This window comes from Temnothorax nylanderi, unplaced genomic scaffold (genome assembly GCF_030848795.1).
Source record: "Temnothorax nylanderi isolate EJ_2023f unplaced genomic scaffold, tnyl_v1.0 TNYL_tig0002_pilon, whole genome shotgun sequence".
Lineage (NCBI taxonomy): Eukaryota > Metazoa > Arthropoda > Insecta > Hymenoptera > Formicidae > Temnothorax > Temnothorax nylanderi.
The window spans coordinates 326,074-352,813 of NW_027249064.1; the positions used below are offsets into that span (position 1 = coordinate 326,074).

General features: G+C 40.8%; 1 protein-coding gene across 2 annotated transcripts in view; it reads right to left on the minus strand.

Moving 5' to 3' along the window:
• The window catches only part of LOC139768388 (serine/threonine-protein phosphatase 4 regulatory subunit 1), a 125,543-nt gene that overhangs the window by 86,516 nt on the left and 12,287 nt on the right, over positions 1–26,740 (minus strand). Inside the window, exons 1-2 of one of the 2 annotated variants that reach the window (XM_071698532.1) lie at positions 22,248–23,650; positions 14,947–15,112 (exon numbers count right to left, since the gene is read on the minus strand). In XM_071698532.1, coding sequence (XP_071554633.1) covers positions 14,947–15,112; positions 22,248–22,317 — 236 coding nt within the window. In that variant the 5' untranslated portion in view covers positions 22,318–23,650. Of the gene's footprint in view, positions 1–14,946; positions 15,113–22,247; positions 23,651–26,740 lie in introns of those variants that run through there. The other variant, XM_071698540.1, reaches the window with a different exon arrangement.

The window sequence follows — 26,740 nt, forward strand, 5'->3', positions numbered from 1 at the left end:
GTAAATAAAACGAGACACATTGTTGCAGGTCAATTAAGGGTCTTTAAAAAACCGCCTATATCAGTCATCTCGGATTATGTTATTAATCGCGAGAAAATAAATAGCTTTTGCAATTCATTCTGTTACAACAAAACTAAATAGTAATTAGGGATGTGACAGTGGTCGAGAAAATGTAGAAAAATCTAGGGGTAATTTCGACGAGCTATCACATCTTGCAAGTCCGCTTTATCGAATGATTGATGAAAAATTATGTGCACGAACGTGGAAAACCGACGCGCGTATATCCACTCGCTTCCGCGATCATAATCCAAGACGGATAAGTATCGAAAACCCTTTCAACTGCTAATGACACGTTTGATTAAATATCGATCAACATTTTTTTTCCTATTATCGTCCCGTGCTGCGTGTGTTACGGATGGATTCGCTCATTAAGGATACCCTGTAAGTATACAGGAAAGCATCCGAAGGCTCGTGCATCTGTCACCTGGCGCTGCCATGCTTCCCTCAGCGCGCGCGTCCTGACTCACTCGATAATTGCGCAACGTTCATCGTCATCTTCATTATGAGTCATCGTCATCGTCCTACAAGGAGCTCAGTCATCTTCGTGGCTGGCTAATTATGTGTTAGGTAAAGAAATTCGTGTCTCGCGACTAATTTAACATCCCCCTGTCCTTCGAGATCTCATCGAAACGAGGGAAGGACTGTCCTGTTTCGCGTTATATGTCTCTCCAGAATCTTTCTACGAAATCTACATAGCTTGTTATAAGATATCGCTATTTGAAAAAACAAAACTTAATGTTCCTATATAGATGATTTCTCCTTCTTTTTCTTTAAATTATATTCAGCTAATATCGAGATTAAAAGTTTTTTCTATTTTTTAGCGAAAAATAAAAATACTTTTTCTGACAAATCTATTTATAACAGTTTTTTTTTTACAAAATTGTTTGTCAACAGATTAGTGATAGTTGAAATTTGGTATTCGAAGCATTTGGATTTTAAGATATGATTTAAAGAGTACCAAATGTTCGAAGTGTGTAGATAACAATTACATCATAATTAAACGCGCGCGCGCGCGCGCGAGATAATAAATATACATCATAATGTGCGAGAGTACATTGCATCAGCTACTTAATATTGTCTGCCAGCCAGAGGGAAAGGGGGAGAGAAGCGGGATGGTGTTCGCGAGGAAAGCCCAACACGCCGAAGGGTTGGCCAGAGTCGAAGGTGGTGGAGTGAGAGGCCAAGAGCAAACGAGGATAGACGCGGAGGAGTAGGAGAACGGAGACAGAGAGGAGGAAGATGGAGACAGGGAGGCTTAAGCAGGGGGCAGCAGGTGATGCGCCAGGTGGAGGACGATGGCGCGTGCGCCGTTTTGCCCCCCGCCTTCCGGTCACGTGCCCGGACTCCACAACCCCTCGCCCCATCTCTCTCTTTCTCTCTCGTCGCGGTAATCTCTTTTTTCGTTCGCTTTCTTCCTTTTTTCCAGAGCCGTCGACTAAGATACTTCGGCACTTTCGTTCGGCCCAGGCATAATAAGTGGCAATACGTAAAAAATGTAAATGCATCGAACGGCCACGCGACTCTTAACGATCATGCTGAAATTCGACGGCGAATTCGCCGAGCGTCCCGACAGAGCATCTTCTTTACGAATTATGTGTAACACTACAAGAGCAAAATTATTAATTATTTACAAAGATATTATAAACAAAATTATCATCTTTAATTTAATTAAAAAAACAATATAATTGCCTTTTATTACGAGGTAAAATTGATGTGCACGTTTATTGCGTCCTTCCTGCAAGTAATCTCATCAATTTACCGTAATACACGAAAATAAACGCGCCGGTAGCAAAATGAGAGGCTTGTTTTCCTGTTGCGCCGCGGTTTTTGGCGGCAATATGCGTTTCTTGCACGCCGGAGACTTAGCAGAACCGACAGATGCCAGTCGGACGGAAAAAGTAAAAAAGAGCAACGTGGATGGGGGATGAGCCTCCGCTGCTCGCACGACTGTCTGCGCGGTGTCGATTATCTTTTGTATTTATTTGGTCGGGCTTTTATTGCTCTTGCTCGTTCGCCTTCTCCTCTCTCCTCGGGCTCGCTTCTCGCTCTCTTTCGCTCGACCGCGAAAGCACGTAGGGCGTACGAACGGACAGGAAGTCAGATAACCATCGACCCTTACGCCTGGCGTCTTCGAGAAGCGAGCCCTCCGTTCGAAAGAGATTCCTTCTCGCACTCTCGAACTCGTGGCACTCGCATAAACGCGTGCTCGGGGCATCGAAAATATTTATCGGACACGCGCTGTCTAGCAAACCCCACGAAAGTCGACGAATGATTGTAACGTTATGCAATATATATACACTGTGTATTTAAATACGTGTAAACATGTAAAGGCAACTGTTAGCGTACTTATAAATAATCAAGGTAATTTATTATTGTACCGATCTACTGGTCTGTTTTAAAGAAAATTTTCGACGACAGGAATATAAAGCATTTAAAAAAATTAGAGTACATAAAATAATCATCTATGATATGCAAAAAAAATATTTTAAAATGTTTCTGAAAAATGATATGAATAAAAATAAAATAAAGCATACCATAGTTAAGTATTTTTTTTATCGAGGATCATTATTACAATAAAGGACTGAATTTGAATGTTCCAAAATTGCGACACAATGTTGCGTTCAATGAAATTTTCGCGAAGACGAAATGGGTTCCAAATTGCTGGAAGATGATCCGTAAACCAGAGGCGGGTGCGGGAAGTGAGTCTATATACCCTGTATACAGACATACGATGCACGGTGCCTGCTGGATAACCACGTGGCGCGTGTGTGTCAGCTGCGATACGAACGACGGTAACTCGGGTTCCTGTCAATACCACGGCGTTTGTACGCGCGCGAAGGAAGCTGCTTCAACTCCTTCGTCAATTTCTTCGCCAAAAAAGAGAGAGATAGACAGCGGTAGGTAGATAGAGAGGAGAAGAGAGCGCGATGAAAAATCAAGAACGTCACGGGCGAGGGTAAAACGGCCAGAGAGTCGAGCAACAAGATGGAAAAGGTAAGAAAGTAGGTGTACTGACGGCGTACACGCAACCTGGCTACCTGCACCTAATCTAAATTTCTCGGTTCCACCCATAGGGCCCATCGGGCCAGCACCCCGGAGCGATACACGCGCTGCTATGCGGAAAAGGGAGGAGGAAGAGGGAGGAAAAAGGTGCACGGCACTAAGAAATCACTTCATCGCGGCAGATGCTACCGCGAGGTGTAGGGAAGAGGGTAGGGAGCGGGAGAGAAAGGTAACTCGGCCCGATTTTATTTTTTTTCTTCTTATCGTGACACGCTCGTGCGGGACTCGAGAATGCGCCGGGGAAAACTGCATTCATTTTCCCGGTCTGATATCCGTGAAGAAAGGAATGAACTCTTTATCTCGCAAAATAGAGTTGGATAAAACATTTCAGTTAAGATGCGTGGATATAGCACGAAAAATCACGTGTCGAGCCTTTATCATAATTTTTAAGTTGTTAAAATTCGACGTTAAATATTTTGTGCTAATTAAACTTCCAAGTTCGGTTAATTTTTACTTGTCCACAAAATTGTTTTATATGTTACATATGACGTTTTATATGTTACGTATGACAAATTTTATTATACGAAGATATTTATTCGATAATTCTCACTTTTCATAGTTTCTTATATATCGATTGCGATATAGATCTCATGTTGACTAAGTTTACTGACGCGTTGACAGATTGATTCAACCGCAAAATACATTCAAGTTTTACAATTGTGCAACGCGGCGGAATAGAATGCCAGCTCTTGGATGTGCGTAACCTCCATTATCAATGCATAGGGATCATTAGCTACGCACGAAGGTAGTCGCGTGCTCGACATCAATAAACGTGATGGCGTACAAGGTGTTTTCGAGAAGACTAGGACATACAAGTCCATCGGACCGGTAAAAAAAGCATTAAAGCGGTATCTTTCGTACACAGAGAGCTAGTTTCCGTAATCACTATACTTAAGGACTATCTTGTAATGAAATATGTAACATACAATCATCAGCGTCTGATACGAATTTTGGTTTGTTAATTGAATACGAAATTGAATAATGACGAAACCATTAAAAGAGGAAGATGCGTATAGACAAAAAAAATAGAATTTATTTAATGGATCGACTTAATCATATAATTTTCGTAATAAAGTATTTATCTTCTTTTCCAAACGTAATCCCATGGACTTATATTACCATTCTGTGTGAATGTACAATTTGAGTTAGTTATATAACATATATTAATCTCATAAAGAGATAATAAAATATTTCTGAGTAAATGATCACATGGAAAAACATGACTACTACAGTTCATTTAGTAGCTGCGATATGAGATGAAATTTTGCGTGTTATAGCAGCCGATTGAAACAGAAAATTCTATTGATACTCATTGAAAACATTGCTTTATTATTTTAATAATGCCTGAGCTTCTATAATATTATATTTTTCTTTTATGAAGAACAAGTAAAAAGTTATAACAATAAATTCGGCCTTATTCATTTATTCCGAAATAAATCTGTACTCGACAAAAATTTATGGCATATATATTCAAGATAATATCAACAGCGCTGAAAGAGAAAAAGAGAGAGAAAGAGATGAGAGAGCTGGACGGACACGTGGGAGGGGATGGAGCAGAATGCAAGAGGAAGAAACGAGGGAGGGAGCGAGAAGGAAACCGAAGGAAACACATGCCGTGAAGGCTCGTGCCACGACGATCTAAGGCGTATCTCGCGAGCAGTTGCAGCTGCCTCACCGCGCGCGGCACAGCCGCAGCGCAAACCGCCCTGCCGAGAGCCCCCTTCTTCCTCCGTTCTCCGACGCGTCTCGTCGCGTCGCGTTTCTCGACCTACGGGGCACGCGGCGCGGCACCGGAGGGGCCCACTGCGTCCTTAAAACGAGCCGTCGTCCCCGGGCACCTTCCCTTCGCCGCGTCCGAGAGCTCCTTCCGAAGTCTCTCCCCCAAAAACCCCGCTACCGATCGCGACGTACGAGGTGCCGGTCGAAAGGTGGTTAGACGCTTCGAGGGGGAGAGGGTGGGACGCACTTCGCACCTGGACTCTTCTTTCGTAGCGCGTGCAGAAACGCGAACGTGCATGCGGCGATTGGCCTCTCTTACTATTTTTTCCTCTTTCTCTCTCTCTCTCTTTCTTTTACCGCAGTCTCCCCGTGCCAACGGCAATTAAGAACCTGCCGCGCGATTGTCTTCCTCCGGGTGTAACAGATTGACTCATACCACTAACTCTGCAGTGATGCGATCAACGATCTTAAAGACACCAAATTCTCTTTCAAAATAAAACATGAATTTTGCCTTAAAATACATATTTTTGCATACCTCGATAGCAAATAAAGTCTAAGAAAAGAAAATTTGAGATAAATTTTCCAAAATAAACAAGATCCATTCAGAAGTCAAACTACAAAGATTATTATAATCCCTAAATCAATTTTTATATCTTTATACAATCCGCTAAATGTGGTGTGGACGCAATCGCATTGAAAACGCGTTCTACCGATATATTTTGGTAGCTGACTGACAAACCGAGAAGAGAGAGAGAAGGATAAAAGAGAGAAAGAAAGAGAGCACCAAAAGCTGTATGCCTGGTTGGACAAATTCGAACGTTGTCGAGCATTTGACAGCGATTGGGCAAAGATAGATTCAGTTACCAGGTTTAACGCGAGCCTAGCGTCGTAACATGATAACCAATCGCCTCGCCTCTGTTCTTTTTCGAAGAACCGGCCGTGGCGTTGAACCCCATCGCCTAATAATGGATCAACGAATCGTCTCGTATTATGCGAAAAATCTTGTCGAATATCTCAAGAAAGTATCAAATAAAATCTATCAAAAAAGTAGATTGTATTGTTTTCAATCATATTGCGAGCAAATACAAAGGAAAAGAAGTAATTTTCAAGTAAATTTATAATATTTAAAGTTAAAATATTCGTCTTTCGTTAAATTTCATGCACTAAATTTTAAATATATTTTTGATGATATATGTATATATATTAAACGTTTATCATTATATAAGTTTTTGTTTAGCAATTCATCTTTCGACGAAAGTAAACCGCGCGAATTTCCTTATTAGCGACTTGACGCTTCTCCTTGGACTTTGTCTTTCAGAAGTTCTAAGTGATACTCAAAATAATCGCCTAAAGTTTTTTCCGTTCTGGTCTCTCCCAAACTTCTTTTACTTCTGAAAGCGGCTCTCAAATGGTACTCGTAGCCACGTTTCCCAGGATGGCCGTTGATAAAAGGTTCGATCGGGTTATTTCATCTTCGATCCTCCTAGAGGATAGAATAGTCCGGGAGTTTCGTCACCATGACCGAGAGAGAAAGGTAGAAAGAGCTGGCGGAGAACGAACACCGTGGAGAAACACTTAGTTGCCATCGTGTTTAATGCACGTCAAAAGGCTTTCGTCGTCGTTGATGTCCTTGTCGTCATCGTGGTCGCACTTCTCTCTGGGAGGGAAGTTCCTTAACGTTGTCCCAATCCATGGAATGTTTGCGACGAGATAACCGATGAAAGATGTTGATCCTAGTATCACGATTGCGTTGAAAAGAAAAATACCGTGAATTCGTCCATGTCGACTTAACGCGAGGAAACCTGGTGGGGAATCATGCCTTTTTTAATAGAATCATTAATTTTTCACGGTTATTACCTTTCATTATATTATCTTATATCCTTATAGTTTAGAATCAGAGCTCAATTAACGTTGGTCATTAATTGTGATATCTATTCTATGATTGTACTATTTCGTGATTGTACCATTTCTACCAATACAACAAGAGTGAGTATTTTTTTCTACTGAACAATTTCTTAATTTATTGCATAGAAACGTGAAATAGTGACGAAAAAATAAATGCGTTTATATTGACGACTAAGAACTACTTTTTTCCCTTTTTACTTTAGACTTTTATCTAAATTCTTTGATCAAAGTTCGCATCTGATAAGTAGCACGCCGGAATTGGAGAGAAAAATCGGCAACGTAGTTGCAAGAACGCTGTTTGAAGTGATCGTTATTGGGGGTCACGTAGATTACTCCGGGGCGGGCGTCATTTCCGCGTGGGCGTGTGCCGCTCCAAGGGGATGAACAGGGGAAACGACGACAAGGACGACGAAAGGGAGTGTGATTATCCCTCTTACGTTGCTCTAGAATTAGACTCGTCGATCGCGCCAGACACGACAGCTGGAGTGAATTTTTAAGATTCTAAATGGTGTCTATTTCCTATGATCTTCCGGTGAAATGGCACCCCGCCATTTCCTTGCAGTCATAATCTCGTTATCATACAATATTACTATCTGAGAAAAATTCCGACTTATACATTATAGCATTAATTAAAAATTAATTTTAAAAAAATTTAACCTCGCTCCTATTTCTGATCGCTTGTCTTTATATTTCACTATGTTTATTTTTTAACAAGTATTTTAAATAGCTACGTTAATTTGTGATTCATACGTACTATTCATGTTAATATTCCATACTAAAAATATATTTCTACATTTTTAGAATAGTAGATAATAAACTTTTTTGTTCAATTCAGTATATACAACACGTCTCTTGAATTTATCCCCGCAAAATCATGTCGCAACTATAAATAAAATCATGATCGTAGCTAGTCACATACATATATATCTAAAGGAACACACACAATGTCTTACAAATATGCATAGAGTACGAATTGAACATTACGATTTAAATGGAAGAAGCGAAAACGCGATGATAGGCACGAGGGCATCGTTCGCGCGCGTGTTTGCGAGGGGCGCAATGTGTAAATTCGCATCTCGAAGCCACAGTGTTCCGAAGGAACGCTGGTCGTCGATCGCCGCGTCGATCTCTTTTCTTTCTCTCTCCTCTTTCTCTTTCTCTCTCGCTTTCCCCGCACACTCGCATCGGCCGAAGGGCACCCCAGAAGCAACGAGACCCAGAGGGTGCATCGGAATCGTAGAGGTCCGAGGGTAACAAACGCGAGTAAAATGGATAAAGGCTACACCTGGCCTCCGGATGGTCGACGGCGGCACGCGCTACTCCTCCTCTCCCTCTATGCTCCATCTCTGTCTCTCCCTCTCTCTTCGTCGCTCTTCTCTCTCCCCACGAATAAGTCTCGTTTCTACCCGAGTGTACACACCTGCCCCTCACCGACACGCATGCACGTTGTTACGGCCGTGCGCGCAGCAAGGGTCGTAAATGCACACGGATTACTCCCGGCGATGCCGGTGGTGCGGAGGATGTGGAGAGAGACAGGCAGCCACTGCCGTAACCGGAGCGTAGAGCACCCTAAGCTCTCATTTCGGAAATAGTGGAGACCATCGAAATCAGAAAGGAAACGATGCATTTTTAGATTATCCCTTTGGATGTTTTAAAATTTCGGAAAATTAACACCCACTCAGATGCTAGAAGTGGTATTAATATTTTAGAAATATGAATAAGCCTATTAAAGCATATTTTTTTAATATTTTAAAAATTACTTTTTAAAAATTAGAAGTAGGTAATTGAGTCTTTTTATAAAATAATATAGAATCAAAGTATTGACGATGATAAGTTTTCTTTTTGCTTATGGAAATTATATCATTTAGTTATTAGTTATTATATAAAGAAAGTTTAAAAAATATATAATTTAATTGGAAAAAAATTTTGAAAGATGTCTTGTTCGAAGCATAAAGTCTGTTTAATATCAATAAAAGTAATCGTCATATTATTTAACGCATTCAAAACACGATAATACGACAAACAGAAAAAGTTTCATTCTACTTATGCAATAACGATATTCGCGAGTCGATAAATTTGTTTTTTCGCTCATTCATGATAGCATTGATATAGGTAATTCCCTTGTTATGAAGATCGAATGTTTTAATTGACATTTGGAAAAACACCCGGCCCTGCCAACAGAGGAGACGAACGGGACAGACACAAAGCGAGAAGTTGCACGAGAGAGCAAAGACCTAAAAGCCGGCTGCTAGCGGTGACGCGACTGTTTTCGTAGCTGTTTCCGTTGGCGCTACCCTCGCCACAGCTTCCTCTTCGTTAGTCTCGTCGATCCGGCGATCCCTTAATCCCTCCTTGGTCGGCACATCGCATCGAGAAAGTAGTTACGCATTTTTTTTACACATTTTTTTCAAGACTCTCCCCAAGGCATTTTACAATACTACATTACTAACCCTTATCCGAACAACTGATTGAAATCAGTGGACTAAAATTTAAACTGAGATTCACCTCCGAACTGTAAACTAAATTCTGTTAAACTTTAACTTAACTAGTGTTTAGAATTCAGCTCGTAAAGAGAAATCGCTTTTCAAAATAAATTTGTAACTTTATAAGACAATAAGACTCTACTTGATTTTTATTAAGCAACCATGTTTTTACGCATGTGCAACAATTTTATTTTCTAAAAAAGATAAGTATTCTTTTTAGGACATAAACTTTTAGAAATAAATAAAATTAAGTACTTTGACTAAGCGTGTTACTCGGTGTTTGAACATACTAGCGTGTGTAAACGCAAAATTTTCACGACAGGACGCGGATCGAGCGACGAACGAACGAGGCGAGCAATATAATCGGCGTAGTGCGCGTTATTAAAAGTTTACCAGCTTGCGTTTTCTACGTTATTGCGACACCGTTAATGAGGCGAGGGGGCCTTAATGACCATTTTCCGTGGCAGATGTCTAAAAGCTATATCATATTGAACGGCGCTGCTAGTCTCGCGTCTCTCAGTTCCAAGGAGTTATTAACGTACGATGGTTACGCTTTCGAATGGAGGCAAAGGCGCGGAAAAAGTATACGCGGCTAGTAGGTAAGACGGGTAACGACGAGAAGAAGGAACAAGACCGGCAGATGGTCATAGGGCGCGTGCCTCGGTCGGCTTTACGATTTCTTTAGAGACCCTTTCGATGGAGGCAATTACGGATACTGGCACTTCGCAATGCCGGCACGAGCGATTATTTATTCTTCGCCCGCACTTCTCGTCTACACCTTCTTCAATTGATTTGCCAATCAATTGTCAATTGCATAATCTGAAATAAATTCCTTTTCCTCTCTCCAACTGCGATTTCTGGAAAAACAATCTCCCGCAGTTGCGCGATCTCTCCCATTGTAGCTGCGACATGCATTATTGACGAACTGCCATTTTTTTTTTTACGCATCGTGGTAAATATTTTAGTTATTTACGCATGCAACATATTGACACGATATGCAATGTTTACCGTGCTATAAAATTCGCATCGGCCAACGTGCTCTCTTCGTTGCTCTCTTTCGTTGCTTTACGTCGCGCAATATCATGCAATCATGGAGCTATTAAAGGTGACGTTACTGAATCGTAACCTTCCCCAATCTGTATCCTTAAAAGTGAGTTAAACTCTTATCTGATCAAAATCGCACTCACATATCATGCTGAAATATTTATTCAATATTGATTTACAATTATTATGAACATTCTACGTACCTATCTACGCGATAACTGTGACAAATGGTTGTTTTTACTAATTGAACTCGGACACCAACATCATAAATAATAAAATGCATGCATAATAAAACAGCGATTCCTTGAAACGGTAAATAACGTTTGTCTATTGTATCATTTTTATTTCTGCCTCTTTTGACGAAGTCAACTGTTCTATTTCCGTAATGAGTCAATTCATGGAACAACATAATAAACGAGTAAACAAGTAAATAAATGACATTTCCTAACGAATAACCCTCAATTCCTCATCAGGTAATGATTTTGCAAATGAAAAGCGGGAGTGAGCGACCAACAGCGGGCGAAGAAAAAGCGGAGTGACGATTGGAAAATCATGCCATCTGGCCGAAAGCTGTGTTCACACTGAACAATGTCCGTATTATCTATTCTCCGCAGTGGCAACAGAGGCACGACATGGCAAATATTCGACGGCCGGGATCGACCCAGTCATCGTCGAACCAAATTTCGTCGTTTCTGACTCACATCAACTAACAGAGCAAATCGAATTCGTGACGTGCGCGTTAGAGGGTTGTAATCTGCGATAAAGGACTTTCGTGGCCTACCAACGGTGATTTATAATAGAATTAGGATCTGTCGTTGTAGCATGTAGCAGCAACGTTAAAGTGCAGCGATATTTCTTAATGCATGTACCGGTTTAGAACGGTTTTATGGGGAAATTCCTTGTACGTAATGCTTCATAAATTGTATGATTAATGAATATAGATAAAAAAATTAAATAAACAAAAAGCGCCTTGTCGATTAAATTTACATAAGCGATTTTTACATAACTTATAGATTCATAGGAGATGATCTCTAAAGCTTTCTGGCAAAGTATTGAATTTCAACAAGCGAAAAAGGGAAATAAATTTCACCTCGCCTCTGATAGTGCCATTAAAATAAGATTGTAAATAATAAAGAAATATATCATATTTAAAAGATCAGAAAGTAGAAGAAAGAAAGACGACTCGAATAATGTGAAAACAATATTTATTCGTGGTGTACGAAATATCGTAACATATATTTTTGACTTTTATTATTCGCTCTTAACATTCAATCGAAATGAGATAAATGTCTTCTCATTCTGAGGAACACTGTTAAATTTTTTTGTTATATATTTTTTGTTTTCTCGGAAAACACTTTATCCTTATCCTTAATATAAATTTTTAATGTAAGAATAATATTCCACGTATAACGTATAACCAACAATAAAATCATATTCGTTAACTTATTAAAATCTTCCGATTACTTTGACGAGAAGGAAAATTCTTGTATATTTCCGTTAAACTTTCCAGACAAGCGATGCTCCTAACGTAGGAAAGGAGCAGACGGTGTAGTAAATATAGCGGAAAAGAAGGGACAGAACGACGACGGAGCACGCGGGAGGGCGTAGCAGGAAGTCGGAAATGTGTCGAAATACCAGAACTCGTTAAAGTATCGCGCCCACACGCTTCGGTCCACTTTCGGCGGCGAGTCGCGTCGTCCTCGGTGTCGTCGTCGTCGTCGTCTAGACTCCTTGCAGACATGACCTAAGGCCCAGATTAATTTTAGCAGTATTTTGTTTCGTCTGCCGGTCGGTGTCGTACGCACACGGCATACCATCCGGACAAACCCGTCGTGTCGACCCGTCGCGCGTCGCCCCTCTAACCCGTTCGGTATTCCGAAATATTTCCCATGCACGCGTGACGCGCGTTTCACGGAACTGCGTCGCGACGCCGAAAGTATTAGCGTTAAGTCTAGAACGGTCGCCGATGATAATTCTACTTGCCCATCAACAATTCTCGCTTCTCCGAAAAGAGACCGCCAGGTTAATGTCCCGACATAACAGATAGTTAGGTTGAACGAACAGCGCAACGCGTTAATGGCATATAAGAACAAAGAATCTGTGTTCTACTCGCAGGTTTGATGATATATTTAACCGCGTACGAATTTTATTCGTGTGATCTGATGTGGTGTATTCGAGGTAAACACAGAATTAAAGTCAAGCGGTCACGTTTAACGTTAAGCGATGCGAATAAAGATCAAAGTGTCAGGAGGATATGCCTTCGCGCGCGAGAATGCTTTCAAGATAAAGAGATACGCCACGAGGTTTAATATAAGCTCGCGTGCGCTCTTACCGTGTATTAATTTTTTACGTGAAAAAATGAATTTAATACCGTGAGTTTCACGAGAGAGGAGCGAGCGTGCAGTCATGCCTATGATATTCTTCGTTCGTCGAGAACGTCTTGGTTTCTACGTTAACCCGACGTCTCCCGGGCTCGTATACTCCGAAAGAAACTACGTGGTTACACCATGGAATCCTGTGACCGCGTAATACGCGCACGTTATCCCTAACCGTGGGTAATCGGAAACCGTCCAAGAACGCGTGAGCGGTTACGAAACACGCCTTTAATTACACGCTGCGGCGTATTGGAGCAGCCGGCGACACGCAACTGCGACCCACAAGAAATATCTTTTTTCTATCGACTTAAAGATGACTCGTTAATTTGAACAATTTGTATCAAGAAATGTCATTATAGATACTATAATATATCTGAAATATGTTGAAATATAAAAGAAGCTATTTCAAATATGCATATATCTATTTAAATATACATTTTTTTATCCGTACTTTTTTTATACAACACCTTTGATATTATTTCGGGAATGCTAGGAGCGTTAAACTTTCGACAATACGAATTGAGATCAGAACATTTCTCTTGAAAGTTTGATGCATCTTTTCGTGGAAAGCTCGATTATGTTCGATCGCCTATGCTAATGTTCTTAGTACGGTCTCGTGCATGGACTACAGTTTGCGAAAAAACAACGGCGGTTTTACCGGCGACTGGGGCAGCACGCTATTTCCGCTTTTTGCCTAGGTCCACTTAACCGCGAGGCGAATCGAAAACTCTTCTACCGTAGAAGATTTATATTTTTCCTGCAGTTATATACGCGTAATAATTCTTGGAATTTTTAATAAGGTCACAAAGATTTTCATTGCGATAATCTAGCCGGTGAAATACTTGAAAGCTTAAGAAATCTGTGCAAAACATGTTGTTATTTTGAAAATTAGTTTTATAACGAAAATATTTGCTCGACTTGTATTTCTCGCGATGTCAAATGCAATAATTATTTCATTTATTATACAGTTATTTCTAAAAAAAATTGTTAAAGCGCTGTGAAAGATTACGCCATTAATGAGATTATTTATCAGATGCGAAATAAAGAATGTGGAAAGTGTAATTTCCGTGATTTTTTTAATATAAAAAAATATTTTTTTAATGGCTCGTTTATTTTGACATCTGCAACAATCCTTTCATCGATTCCTCCATTTTGTTAGTGATAACGTCCTCGGTGATCTCGTGTTCGCGAACATAGAAGCGTACTCGCGTATACTTGCTTCAAAGTTCACTCATCCGAGACGCATCCGAATGCCCCGAACGAGACAACGAAGACAAATGAAGACAACGAGAGAGCGAGAAAGGAAGAGAGACAGATAGGGGAAGGGACGGTATAAAGGGTACCGCAAAGAGAAGGAAGGGGGGATGGTCGCACGTACGAGAAAGAGAGCGCAAGAGGCCGGATGACGATGACCTCAAACGAGGCGCCCGGCAGTTGAAACGGCGCAGAGAAGGGAGGACGCGACGCCGCGCGCCGCGACGCTGACGCACCGTGTATATTTGGCTAGTCCGCGCTCACAACGTCCGAATCATGCATAGCAGCTTCTTCTTCTTCTTCTTCTTCTCGTAGTAGGTAATACGTTCGGGTGAATTCTGTCCACGCCGATATAAGCCGTCTCGGGCGGAAAGGTACGAGACTAAGAATAAGCATTTGAAGAAATTGGGAGAAAACACGGCGTTGGAAGTTTGTTAAACCCTCACTTGGCAATTTGCGAGAAAGAAACTTAAAAAAGAAATTCTTCTACAAATATATCGTTATATTTTGCTTTGACGAATTTTATTCATCATGATAAATAAAATATCTCACGAAATAAAACGCAGGGTGATTTAATTATACTGTAAATGTAATGTACACTCTTTTATATATATCTCTCCAGTCATCAAAAGACCTACTGGGCCACTGTAGTATCGAGCGTAAACGAATTATTGAATAATTATTCAACACGTAATCGGAGACTGAATAGAGGATCACGGTGAAGCGCAAAATAATGACGGGCAAAGCGGAAGATATAAATGCTGTTGCATAGCGACACATTGACGTAATCTACGCTATGCGTTTGGATTGATTCGACAGCGATCTCTCGCACGATGGTACATCGTCGTACTCTCGGTCTTTCCATGCGAACCGTCACGATCGCTGAGAGGAAGCTCCGTGTGTGTTTTTTATTTAGCTTTTAATTATACGGCCAACACTTGCATATTTCCGTATATATCGTGAAGGATTTGCCAAAGCGAGAGGAATTATGTCATACGACATAAATGACGGACTTTTAGAGGGTGAAACCGAGCGCTACTTACCGGTCGAAGCTCTTTTCCGAGCTGGCGTGTTGCTGCAGCCGGTTGATTTGAAAGAGCTGCTCGTCTCCTCCGCCTTCGTCACCCCCGCCTCCGCCCCAAACATTTCTGGATTCGTCGAAACTCTCATTACTGTCATTGACTTCCTCGTCATCCTCGGCTTCCATTGCTGCACATTTGATAAATTCAGAATTAGTGACACCATATTGTGAAATATATGAAAATATATGGGGAATTATTTTTGTTTAGACGAATTAAAGCGATATGTCAAATTTTTATAGAAAACAAACTATTAACTGTTCCTTATTCATATATAAATAAATCAGGATATTTTTTACAAGGCAATTTTTCGAGACGCGCGCGCGGTGAAATATTACGAAAGAAGAGTTTCTAAGAAATCGCCCACGTTGACCTCAGAAGAATAACCGAATCGATTATAGACAGATCGTACGTAATTTGATTTCTTTTTATCCGCCATGAAGAACGAAGCCACTGGCGGCGGAAGGATCGGCGAATGTAACGAGTACGATGGCAGCGACAGGTGATGCGATAGCAGCGAGGAAACGATTCAAAGGAGAAGATATCACGGACATCCCCGAGACTTTGAACGAGCTCGCCCCTACTTAAATCTCCGCTCTTCCTCGCTATCCTCTATCTCGCCTGCCCTGCAATGCCCCCGTTGATTTTCTTCGCCACCCTTTACACTCCCACACAATATTGATTTCTATCGATCTTTTTTCCCATTCTACCTGTTTAGCGAAGTTACGAAAGGCAATGAACTAGGACAAACAGTTATTGGTTAATATACGGTTACCGGCCACACTTAAGTTCATGAGCCTCAATTAGGTTAATTCTTGCACTTATGCCAAATTTTCACGACAGCGCATTCCACATTTCTCTAAGGTTAATAACAGAGGTTATTCACATGACGATTTTCACGAATAAAGAATAAATAAACGGATTTGTCTATTTGTTAAATAAAATTTTAATTATTTTCAACTTTGCTTATATTTGATATATCTTGTTATAAAATTAATAATAGGAATGAAAAAAGAGAAACGCAATTATCTTCTGTCACTACTGTGTTCAATGAAATATTCAATCGTAACTCGAGAATAATTTCGATATTACGAACATAGAAAAATTATAACAACGATTGGTATAAATATAAAATATATTTCTGTATTTATAGTGTCAAAAATAACTCACTAAAATTATACAGATTTCAATCTCTGATCATTTGCGCAAATTAAATATTCCTCAAATGACTCTAATAATTACATGACTTAATATTACTCCTCGTATATTCCTCCAAAATATGAATTATTTTCATAATTAAAGTAATTTTTTTCTTCGTCGATATCCTTAAATTAAAAGAATATACCGCAAAAACGGAAACGGGAATGCAAAATAAAATGACACGAGTTGCCTCAGTAAGTTATCGAAAGAAGATGGACAAAATATAAATGAGAAGAAAGCAAACCTAGCATAAGATACCGGAAGGAGAATCGATATATCGATTTCTCATCTGATATTTTTGCCAATCTGATTGTAGGCTCTCTTTTATCGCAAGATTCGTATCTATCAGCTCTTCTATCTAAAACGAGTATCCACCCTTTTCGAAACTATTTTCTTCATTATATGACACGTTCTTCGATGTACTCACTCTTTCAATACAGGCATTACCGACTAGAGGCTGATTTCAAAACTTGCAAATATTTATTTAAATCATGTTCAACGCGCCATGTACACGAAAATTTGTCTATATTGTAACACAAAGCATTTCTTGGCTTTATTTCTAGCTGTATTAACTTTATCCATAAACTACTACTTCTGTCAAACAAGCATCTGTTTCTGTCAATAATCTATATGCCAGACATGTCCAGTAACTGTGATACGATCGGCGAGGAAATGATTTCTTGTAAAAGGACAAATGAGAAATATAAAATAAACGTTGTGTTGTTTTGAAAAAAGATTACTTCGATTATGAAAATAGTTACTTCTGTTTCATTATATATTGATATTTATACACCAATTTATTTCTTTACATTCATTTCTTTAAAATAATAATTAAGAACAGTTAGAGGTTAGAATATTACCATTTTTTTTTTGTAAGAGTTCCCAGAGCTTACTTCCTCGCTTATTTGCCATGTCTATACGTCGAAAGTAAAAACTGACAACAGTATACCCAGTATCGAAATAAATACACAACGTCACGTAAATAAATTCTTTCGCGCAAGAATTTTACACGATAGTTGTTCATAAGTATCAATACATAAGGAGACGCACGTATTTTCGTATTCAAAGTAGGTTTTCTCAGAAAGCACACAACCGAATAAAAAAAATTTATTTTATATATGTTATTTATCTTTGCACATAAGAAGAAAGTTCTTTTCCGAATTACCGAATAACTAGTGTTTAATCCCGTACATAATAAAAAGTAAAATCTTGTAATATTTTGATATTTTTATATATAATAAATGTTTAATATCATATAAAATATTATCAAAAATTAAAAAACTAAAATTATTATAGTTATAATTATTCTAAAATATAACGGATTACAAAATACATCGGTCATATATTTATGAGAATTATAAAATTAAATTTATAATAAGTATATATTAAATAATTCGATTAAACTCATGTAAAATATCTCTTGTTTTCCGCGTTTTATCAACCTTTTGTTAAAATTTATTTAATAAACTCAAATGATAGTCGCAAAATTAAAACAGTGTCATGCGCATGATTATCCACGAATAATTAACACAGTTTTTAATATTTGATGTATGAATCTAAGAAATCGTCATTTTCCCATGAAACTGCGCATAGTCAATGCGTAGGAAACCGGAGCCACCACCTTGTGCGTTATCACGCTTTCTCTCTCTTTAGATTTCCCTCTCTCCTGCGACCTTCGGAAAGTTCTCTCCCCTTTGCTCCATTCGTATTAGGCGCCACGATTGGGCGCCAAATGACGGCGACCGCGACTATGAGGGGTGCTACCAGAGGGATGAAGATCGCGGCATGCGGAGGGTGAGAAAAGGGGAGACGGGAGACAGACAGAGCAAGAGAGGATGAGAGAAGGAGAGAGAGAGAGAAAGAGAGATCGACGGGGAAAAGGGGATGAACGAAAGGGAATGAGAAAGACAGGAAATGTGTGGAGAGAGCAGAGGGGCGTGGCAAGATGAATGATCGCAAGACGCGGGAGTATTGATCTCGGGAACTGTACTCTCTCTCGACGGCGTAGTCTCTAGCTTTCTCTTTCTCTCTCTGTCTCTCTCTCTCTCTCCCTCTTTCTATTCTCTCTTCTTCGTATATACGGTGTGTCTCCCCTCGCCCGCCGTAGTCTCCTCTCTTCCGCCCTTGCTTCGTCCGTTCTATCTCGAGTTCTCTCTCCCGAGGCTTCGCACCCCTGTACCGGGGGTTGGGTGCCACGGCGGTTGGGTTCAGGGTCATGCGTGCACCCCCCTCACTCTCTTCCTCTCTCTTTCTCTTTCTCGCCGGCCTCTCTAGCTCGGTTCTTTCCGTCCATCCTTCCTTCCTTCCTCCGGCGAGGGAGAGGTCGTCCCCGTCTGGATCGAAGCCGGAGAACCTGAGGAAGACCCTTCTCTCGCGCCTCGATATATCCAGACTGCCTAACGCCGACCAGTTTCACGACCACCGAGATCTATGACACCTTTGTCGTTCGGTATCGTAATACGTAGTCTTTCGATAAACGTTCTTTATATCCGCCAAATAACAACTTTTACAAATATTAAAAATCTTAACAGAAATAATAATTATTATTATACGGCCAAGAATTTTTAATATAGGGATTTATATTAATATTTTGCGATAAATCTGATAATATTGATAAAGCGACGATGATAAAAGGATCTAGTTAAAATTTAATTTATCATTTAAATAATAATTATTAGTTTTAATTTAATTGTATCACACATTTAATAAATAATAAATGTAATTTAGTTTAATTATTGAGAATGCATAAGCGTAGTATTTTGAAAAAAGGACAATGGTGGCGTAGTATATTGTCATAAAGATTATTATTATTATTATTATTACAGTAAATATACCGTGAAACGTTATTTTCTACAAAGTACTGTGTATCATGAATTGTCATAAGAGGGGTTAACACGGTCACTGCTATTCATTGTTAGTAATAACCGAAGTACGGGGTACACGGAGGAAGGACCCGACAAACGTGACAATTTCACGAAAAGTAATTACTGCCCTCTTATTCCACAGTTATTACGATGAAACGACGTCCGAAAGGAAGCCATCCAGCGAGCACCTTCATTATTTTTATAAAACGTAGAAACGCTCAAGGATGTAGATTAATATTTTCTCGGTAGTTGGCCGCTTTGTAATGGAGATGGCATTTTATCGAACTGGTGATTACCATTTTAATTGCAATCTTGTCATGTTATGCGACGCGAGCAATGATCGGGCTTATATTTCCAGATCTGTGAGAAAATACACTCACATGAGCGTATAGTAAGTTTTCAATAATTTATTTAGATACAGAGATTGATAGTTACCAGTGTAACTTCGAGTTGTTCGCAATGCTATAGATTACGGAAAACTATCGTGTTTCCGTTATCATCATAAACATAGAGATCATTTTTCTTGTATTTGTAGTATTAAAATTTTCCGCGAATTTATTAAAATTTCTTTTAGCATAACTATACTTTTAATTAATCCTAGTTATTCTCCTTAAACAAAACTGAAAATCATTTAGGTTCGAAAGAAAATTTAAGTTTGGTCTTGTTTAGTTACATCGAGGGGTTCAGGTATACCTAATATTATAATATAAATATTGCGATGTTATTATTGCGCTCGTACGCGATCGAGTATTCGAGGGTATTTACGGGGAAATTGTGAAAATAGTTAAAGGAAATAGCTCAGCATTACAATGTAGGCATTTCTTCCTCGCATGATTCGTGATTACCCGAGGAGGCATATAATCAGGAAGTACGCGGCAAATATTTCCCTTCCGCAGCGGTGCACGAAACTTGATGGGTGTCACCACAATGTATCGTAATGACAGGTGGGTACCAAGTCCAGGATAATCATAGCCTAAACGAAGAACGGACAGTTGGCGAGCGAAAGTCTTTTCTCGCGAAGAGTAGAGTAGCACTCCACGCGAGTTTAACTTTGGATCGCGTTTCGTTGAAAAGCGAGGTGAGCTCATATGTATGAAGGTATCGATGCGGCGACTCGTGTCGATGGTGGAACATTTATTATTCAGACAGCGTAGCGTACTCTCTCTCCTCTCTCTATCGGCAAATGATAAAATGAAGTCGCTTCTGCTGCTGCACTCGCGAATATCGAACGACTGTAAGTCCTCATCGACAACGAGCTCCTGTCGACTTACGTCAATTTAGAATAGAAGGTTTTTAGATCGTGGCGCTGCATTGCTTATTCACACGTTGAGCTCGTGTACCTCGTTGGTTATAGCAGGCGTTTAATGTTCTTACATTAACTGTGTATAGGAGGTAAACGTGTATTTTAACAAGCGCGTAAAGACACGTCGATACACACGGTGAATTGAACGACACGCGTTCAAACATAAGTGTTCTCACACGGCAAGTAAAAGTTCCTGCATCATTATATGCGAATTACAGACGGATCCGCCATATGACGAGAACTGTGCTAATTGATACAAGTTCGCGGGGTCTCATTTATGTAATATTAATTGCATTCCGACGATAGAGTCGTGACGTCAATCATCGCCGCTCCGGTTGATCGAATTTCACGGTAACGTCTATATGCGGTATTAATATCATTCCCAGAGACATGTTCGATCCTGCGTTCGGGAAACATATCGTACCGCGAAAGAAACCGATTTCGGGAAATTCGAAATAGCATGCATTGATTTTATGATAAAATAAGAAGAGATTATAGAAAAGCAACGTCGCATAAAAACATATTAGCAGTTATCACCAATGAAATCGGGAAATATTTTTATCATAAATATTCATTTTTTAAGTAGAAATTAAATAAAAATTACTTTAATCAACATAAACAAAAAATTAAATTTTTATTTAAAAATATATATTGTCTAATATCTTACTATCGTTAAAAGATCCCATACTGATCTTTTCTTGTCCACAAGTTTATCGATCTTCTGAAAGTGTTTATCGCAGATAGACATATTTTATTAAAATTATAATATGTAAAATCGTATAATTTAAGCAGCCATCTTTATCGCAAAATAATTGAAGATATTGGGATATAATAATAATATTTGTCAATGAAAGAAATTAAACTTTAATCATAAAAAGAAGCGCTCTTCTCTCTGTATCGAGCCGTGTGACCACGAAATATTTCACAGCGGCTCTTTTCGCTTTCTCTCTCTTGCAGAAACTTTTCGCGAGATTCTTGATAAAAAAAAAGAAGAACAGGGAGTAAGAGGGTGTTTTTTCTCCCGGAGCTTCGGAAATCTGTGCGGTACGCGGAGTACGCGAAATTCCTGTGTGGGACTGCCGTGCTCTCCCACCCCGCTCTCCCTCCTTTCGATCCCTCGTGTACCACCCAACGTCCTCGGCATGGACGAAGGTAGCAGGACGAAGGACGAAAGGAAGAAGAAAAGTGTAAGGAAGGCGCACGGAGATAGATCAATAACAAACCATTATGGACCCTCCGGGACTGCGAAGCGAACGTCGACGACGATTCGACGAGTGTTTCTCTTTCATAATACCCGATTTTAACCGCGAGATATCTCACCGCGCTAATTACACAACGTATTTTCGCCAATGAGACTCGTGGAAGGATAAAAAGAGAAACTAGTTAATTAGGTTAGATGATTAATAATAAATCAGGGAGTTAATTTATTATGAAAGAATGAATGGCCGTTCTTGCAGCTTTCATTTTAGATCGAATCGTTGAACGATTTTTCTAACTTGCGTCAAAAAGCAATATTTATAGTTTTATTATCTTTTTGAATGTATCTATTAAGTTATTCATCAATTTATTCTTCATCGTACTTATACTTATATTAAAAAATTTCTATTATAGAGAAATAAAAGCAATTCCCTTCAAGATTGCTTTTGCGACATTTCGTTCATCAAACTCCTGGAGTTTCGATTGACGACAGCAAAATAAGCTTGACAAATTATCGATTAACGTCACGCTATAAAAGAGTAAAAGTATTTGGCAATATCATCACGAATATCAATATCGTTCTTCTGCGAAATAGGTAAATCAATCGTGACGTCTAAATCGGATTACGTTTCGTTCGTCGAATCGTTCAGCCGCAATTACTGTAAGTACATATATCCAAGTAAAAGCGAAAGAGGTCTTACTACAAGAATGCGCGATCTCCTGTCTTATGTCGAGGGCAGCGGAAAGAGCTCCTTCAGGTATATCCAACATAAACGAGCGGTGAGCACCAATAAAACATATCTACGCCGTATTTCGACAAGGGCGCGCACTCGAATCACGCACACATCACATTTTCCGCGAATCGATTCGCACGCATCGCACGACGAGGATCACTCATTGTAAGCCGAAGGACAGCCGATCACTTTAGCCGGCGGAGGAGCGATGACGTGATAACTGTACGCGAAATTCCATCGAAGGTCGCGCGATCAATGACATTTAAAATCTACTTCCAGAGGTGGCCCAGTTCCCTAATGAGGCAAACTTGTTGATGGTGGACGACGACAAATTCAATCCGGCAGCTCGTTCTGCCGCTTTTCCCCGTCCGGTCGGTCGCGAAATCGGTGCTTCGCGCGGTGGAAAGGTGTCGGAGAAACCGGATGCTGAAACGGGCTCTCGAGAGGCCGGCATTTTCCGACATCATTTGGCCGAAACGGCCATGCGTGGACTGGCCAAACGCATCTCGCCGCTTTTCACCGTGCCTCACGGTTTTCACAAGAGCATAGAGAACGAGAGACTCCCGTTTTCTTTCGAGGAACTCTCACCCCGCGATATCGTTCGCACTGATATTTTAGAAGAACCACCCCTACGTCGATGTCGCGGCGTCAGCCATGCTGAACCGAAATTTCCTTCCACGAATGCCGCTCGTCTTGAGACTCGCTCCGACATCGCGAGTCCAGTGGTGAAACGTCCTCGAGGATATCCCTCGGAATGTCGTGGACGACGAATTTCGTGAATTTTACGCCGCGTTCCTTCCCGATGCGCAACGCGACAGCGGAGGCCGGCCTTTCGGAGCACGCATGATTTAACCCGAGATCACGCGTACTCCTGTCACTATCATTCGTCATCGGAATTTCTACCGTGTCCCAACGCCACACTTTGCCACTTATCCTTGAGCGTTCTTCTTCCCACGACGACGACGACGACGACGACGAGTGCCGTGTCTCGGTCGAATTTCCACCAACACTTCGCGAGTGCCAGTCGCGATACGCCGGTAGGACGAGCATACTCGCTGACGATGACCACGACGAGATTCGCGACTCGCTCGTTCTCCAGGGCGTGAAAAAAAAAGGACGAAAAATAGAGCGAAATCCACGACCGTCGCACTTCTCGCGGGCACTTCGCCGATTTTCACGAGTCGGTTCTGCTCTCTCTCTACCGGCGACTCGTCGTCCCCGAGAGCGGACGACGACGGTGTCGACGAGAACGACGGTGAAGACGACGAAGACGGCGAACCGGACATTTTGCGATACAGAAGAACGCGGCCCTACCGGCTAATAAATCCGCTTTTAACGTGACTGTCCGACGTACACGCCGGGTTCTTGCCGGCTCCACCAAAGGCACGATCGCTCTCTGCGTGTCGATGCCCCCCACCCCCCTCCTCCTTCGCTGCTTTGTCCCCCGCCGCCCCCCAGGGGCGGATGGCAGCGACGCAGAGCGCCGTCGCCGCCGTCCCGAGCTGACGGGGGCGCCACCGAGCGGCACCGACGCCGACGCCCGCGACCGATCGATAGCCGCGACCGGTGACGACGACGACGACGATGATGACGGCGACGATGAAGAAGAGGACGACGTAGAACTCCCAACCTGTTCCCCATGTTCCTCCAACTCGAGAACGATGTTCTGAAGCGGTATTTCAAGATTCAGAGGGGCAATCGGAGGAATCTGCCGTGATCTTCACCTGGATTTGGAAAGAGTTATACGTGAAGTCGAAGGCCACGCGAAAAAATTCGATTTCAAATATTCCCTCTGATGGTTCCCCCGAGTTTTAGACTTGTCCTAGGACATTATGTGTTTCTCGCGCGAAAAAAGAATAAAGACAGAGACTACTACATTCTCAGAAATAGTGCAGACTTCTCTAGAGTGATTAAAAAGAACACTCATGAATACAATAGTATAGAAAATTAATGTGCGTGTATTGTGAAATATGATATAAATTTCTTTCCCAGATTTTCAACGATATTGTTCAATCCTCTCGTACAAATTATTTCGTTTTCAAAATAAAAGATCTTGTGTTTAACTAATATTGCAGCATCGTATAGTTCCATGCTGGAATATTCTATATCTCACAAACGGTCTCCTAAATAAAACTTTATGTGAAACGAGGCGTACCCATATTTTTTAAAAATTATGGAAGGCTGTATGTGATATCTTATCTACACTTAGAGAACGGTAAATATTTCCCTCAGATCTTTCAAGCGACTTATTTTATTCGCGCTGCAACAACTAGTAATTCTCCTAGTAAAAAATTGACAGTATTGAGATATATTGTATATAAGATTTTGTATATAAGAAATCACTCAGAAATTTCTAAACCCGACCTTGTGAAACAAATAGAAAAACGCGTTACGTGTCGAGCTGTCTCTACCGGGGGACTTCCTTCTCGTACTCGGTGGCATACGCATCGCGAGTAATGCAAACCGGACGAAGGAAGTAGGGGAGAGTATGTAGAAGGAGACGAAGGAGGAAAAGACGGAGGAGGCCGCGGGGGTGGTAGGAGTCAGGGGAGCGCGAAAATGCGAATACGTGCGTGCGTGCGTACCGAACCGAAGAAAAGCGTACTACAGAAAGGCTAATATGGTTGCCGTGGAACGGAGAAAGAAAGAGAGGAAGAGGAGCGTTAGATAAGAAAAGTCATCACGGTCACAGTACGTCCTGCACTATATATGCCGTCATTCATTGATTGCATCGTACGTCGTTGTATCATACGCTCTGCGCCGTTAATGTTCGCCTGATAGCAGGGCGTGCAGGCACGAAAGAGAGATCGTACGAGAACGGCGTACACACAGCGAACGAACGGAGTGGAGAACGCGCTATGAACGGGACGAGACGAAAGGAGAATAAGCCGGATAAGAGAGAGAGAGAGAGAGAGAGAGAGAGAGAGAGAGAGAGAGAGAGAGAGAAGGGGATGGAGAGCGAAAAATATGAGGAGAGTACGCGATTACAATACGTTTTCCTCATTCGGTTCTTCATTCCGTTTCTTTTTTTCACTCGCGCTTCTTCCCTTTTTTTATTTTCGTCGCGTTTATTCCTCGCGTTGCTCCATCAAATGGGAGCTCGCTTAACGAACGACCGTATTTCGCTTTTGTAACGATGATTAACCGTAAATGTATTATCACGTATGGTAATGATTATTAACTATAGGGATTATATGTTCTGCAGTAATAACAACGCGGTGAGATGGTACCAATTATAATCGTGCTGAGAAGTGGTTTAACTTTTTAGTTATTAGAGATATGCAGATTCTTAAGAGTCTAATAAATATGCTATCATCCACAAATTATAAATAATAAATTGTAGCACAATTATAAACGCAATAAATACGTTTATGTAAAAATATAACATTTTATTTAAGCTATATTTTCACAATTTAATCACTAAATCCCGAAAGTAATTATGTACGATCTATTTATATCGATTGCAAAAATTTCCACGAATAGAAATATGTCGACATCTTCTGTAGAAATGTTAAACGTCAACATAATTTTGACAGGAGAAAATATCGTGCGGTGCAAATATCATGTATTGCGGGAGAAAAAGAAGGTAAACGTGGAAAATTTTTTAAATAGCAATCTTCTTGTGGCACTAAGAACTCGCCTGTGCGAGGAGTCAGAAAAACATGCTTGTCGCGTGCTTGCGTAACGACGACAAACATCCAGGAAAGTATAAAAAGAGAGAGAGAGGGGGGGGGGAAGAGAGAGAAGGAATGAGAGATAAGTCATTATGGTCAATGTGCGTGGCCACGTCACACACGCCAGACAGTCAGTCATTCATTGATAGTATCATAGTATGGTCTGAGCGTATACACGTTGCGCAGCTCACGGCACGGTACGCACGTAAGCTCGCGTGATAGTCACGGGCAGAAAGAGACGCGACGACTACAACATGAGGGAGGGAAGCATAGAAACGATCGAAGACAAAAGAGAAAGTACTCTGTGCGTACGGCGAAAATGAGTACCCATAGGGGTGACGCGTTTTATTAATATAAGATGGGAAAGAATTAACGCGCAAGACCGGGGAGAAAGGGCAAGAAGAAATTCGAAAGACGGACTGAAAAGACGTATGCGTGACGGATGTAAATAGCGTTCTAAAACTAGCCGCCGTGTAACTAGTCTCGCGGCGCGTAGAATGCGTACAGAAACAGCGTAATGAAACACTATTAGCAGCGCGCTTTGATCTTACGAAGAATACTAATTCAATGCTGGTACCTGTCAAAACAATGCGTTTATCAAGAACCGAATAGATTTTCCAATTTAGACCTGGATTTAAGTACTCGTCAAAAGATCAAATACGCAAAATAATACAAAAATAATACAAGGATCGAATCATCGACTTTACATTCTTGCAATTACAAGCGTTGGAGAAGCTGCGCCACTTAATTGTGCATGTTATAAATTGTTAAATAAAATAATAACAT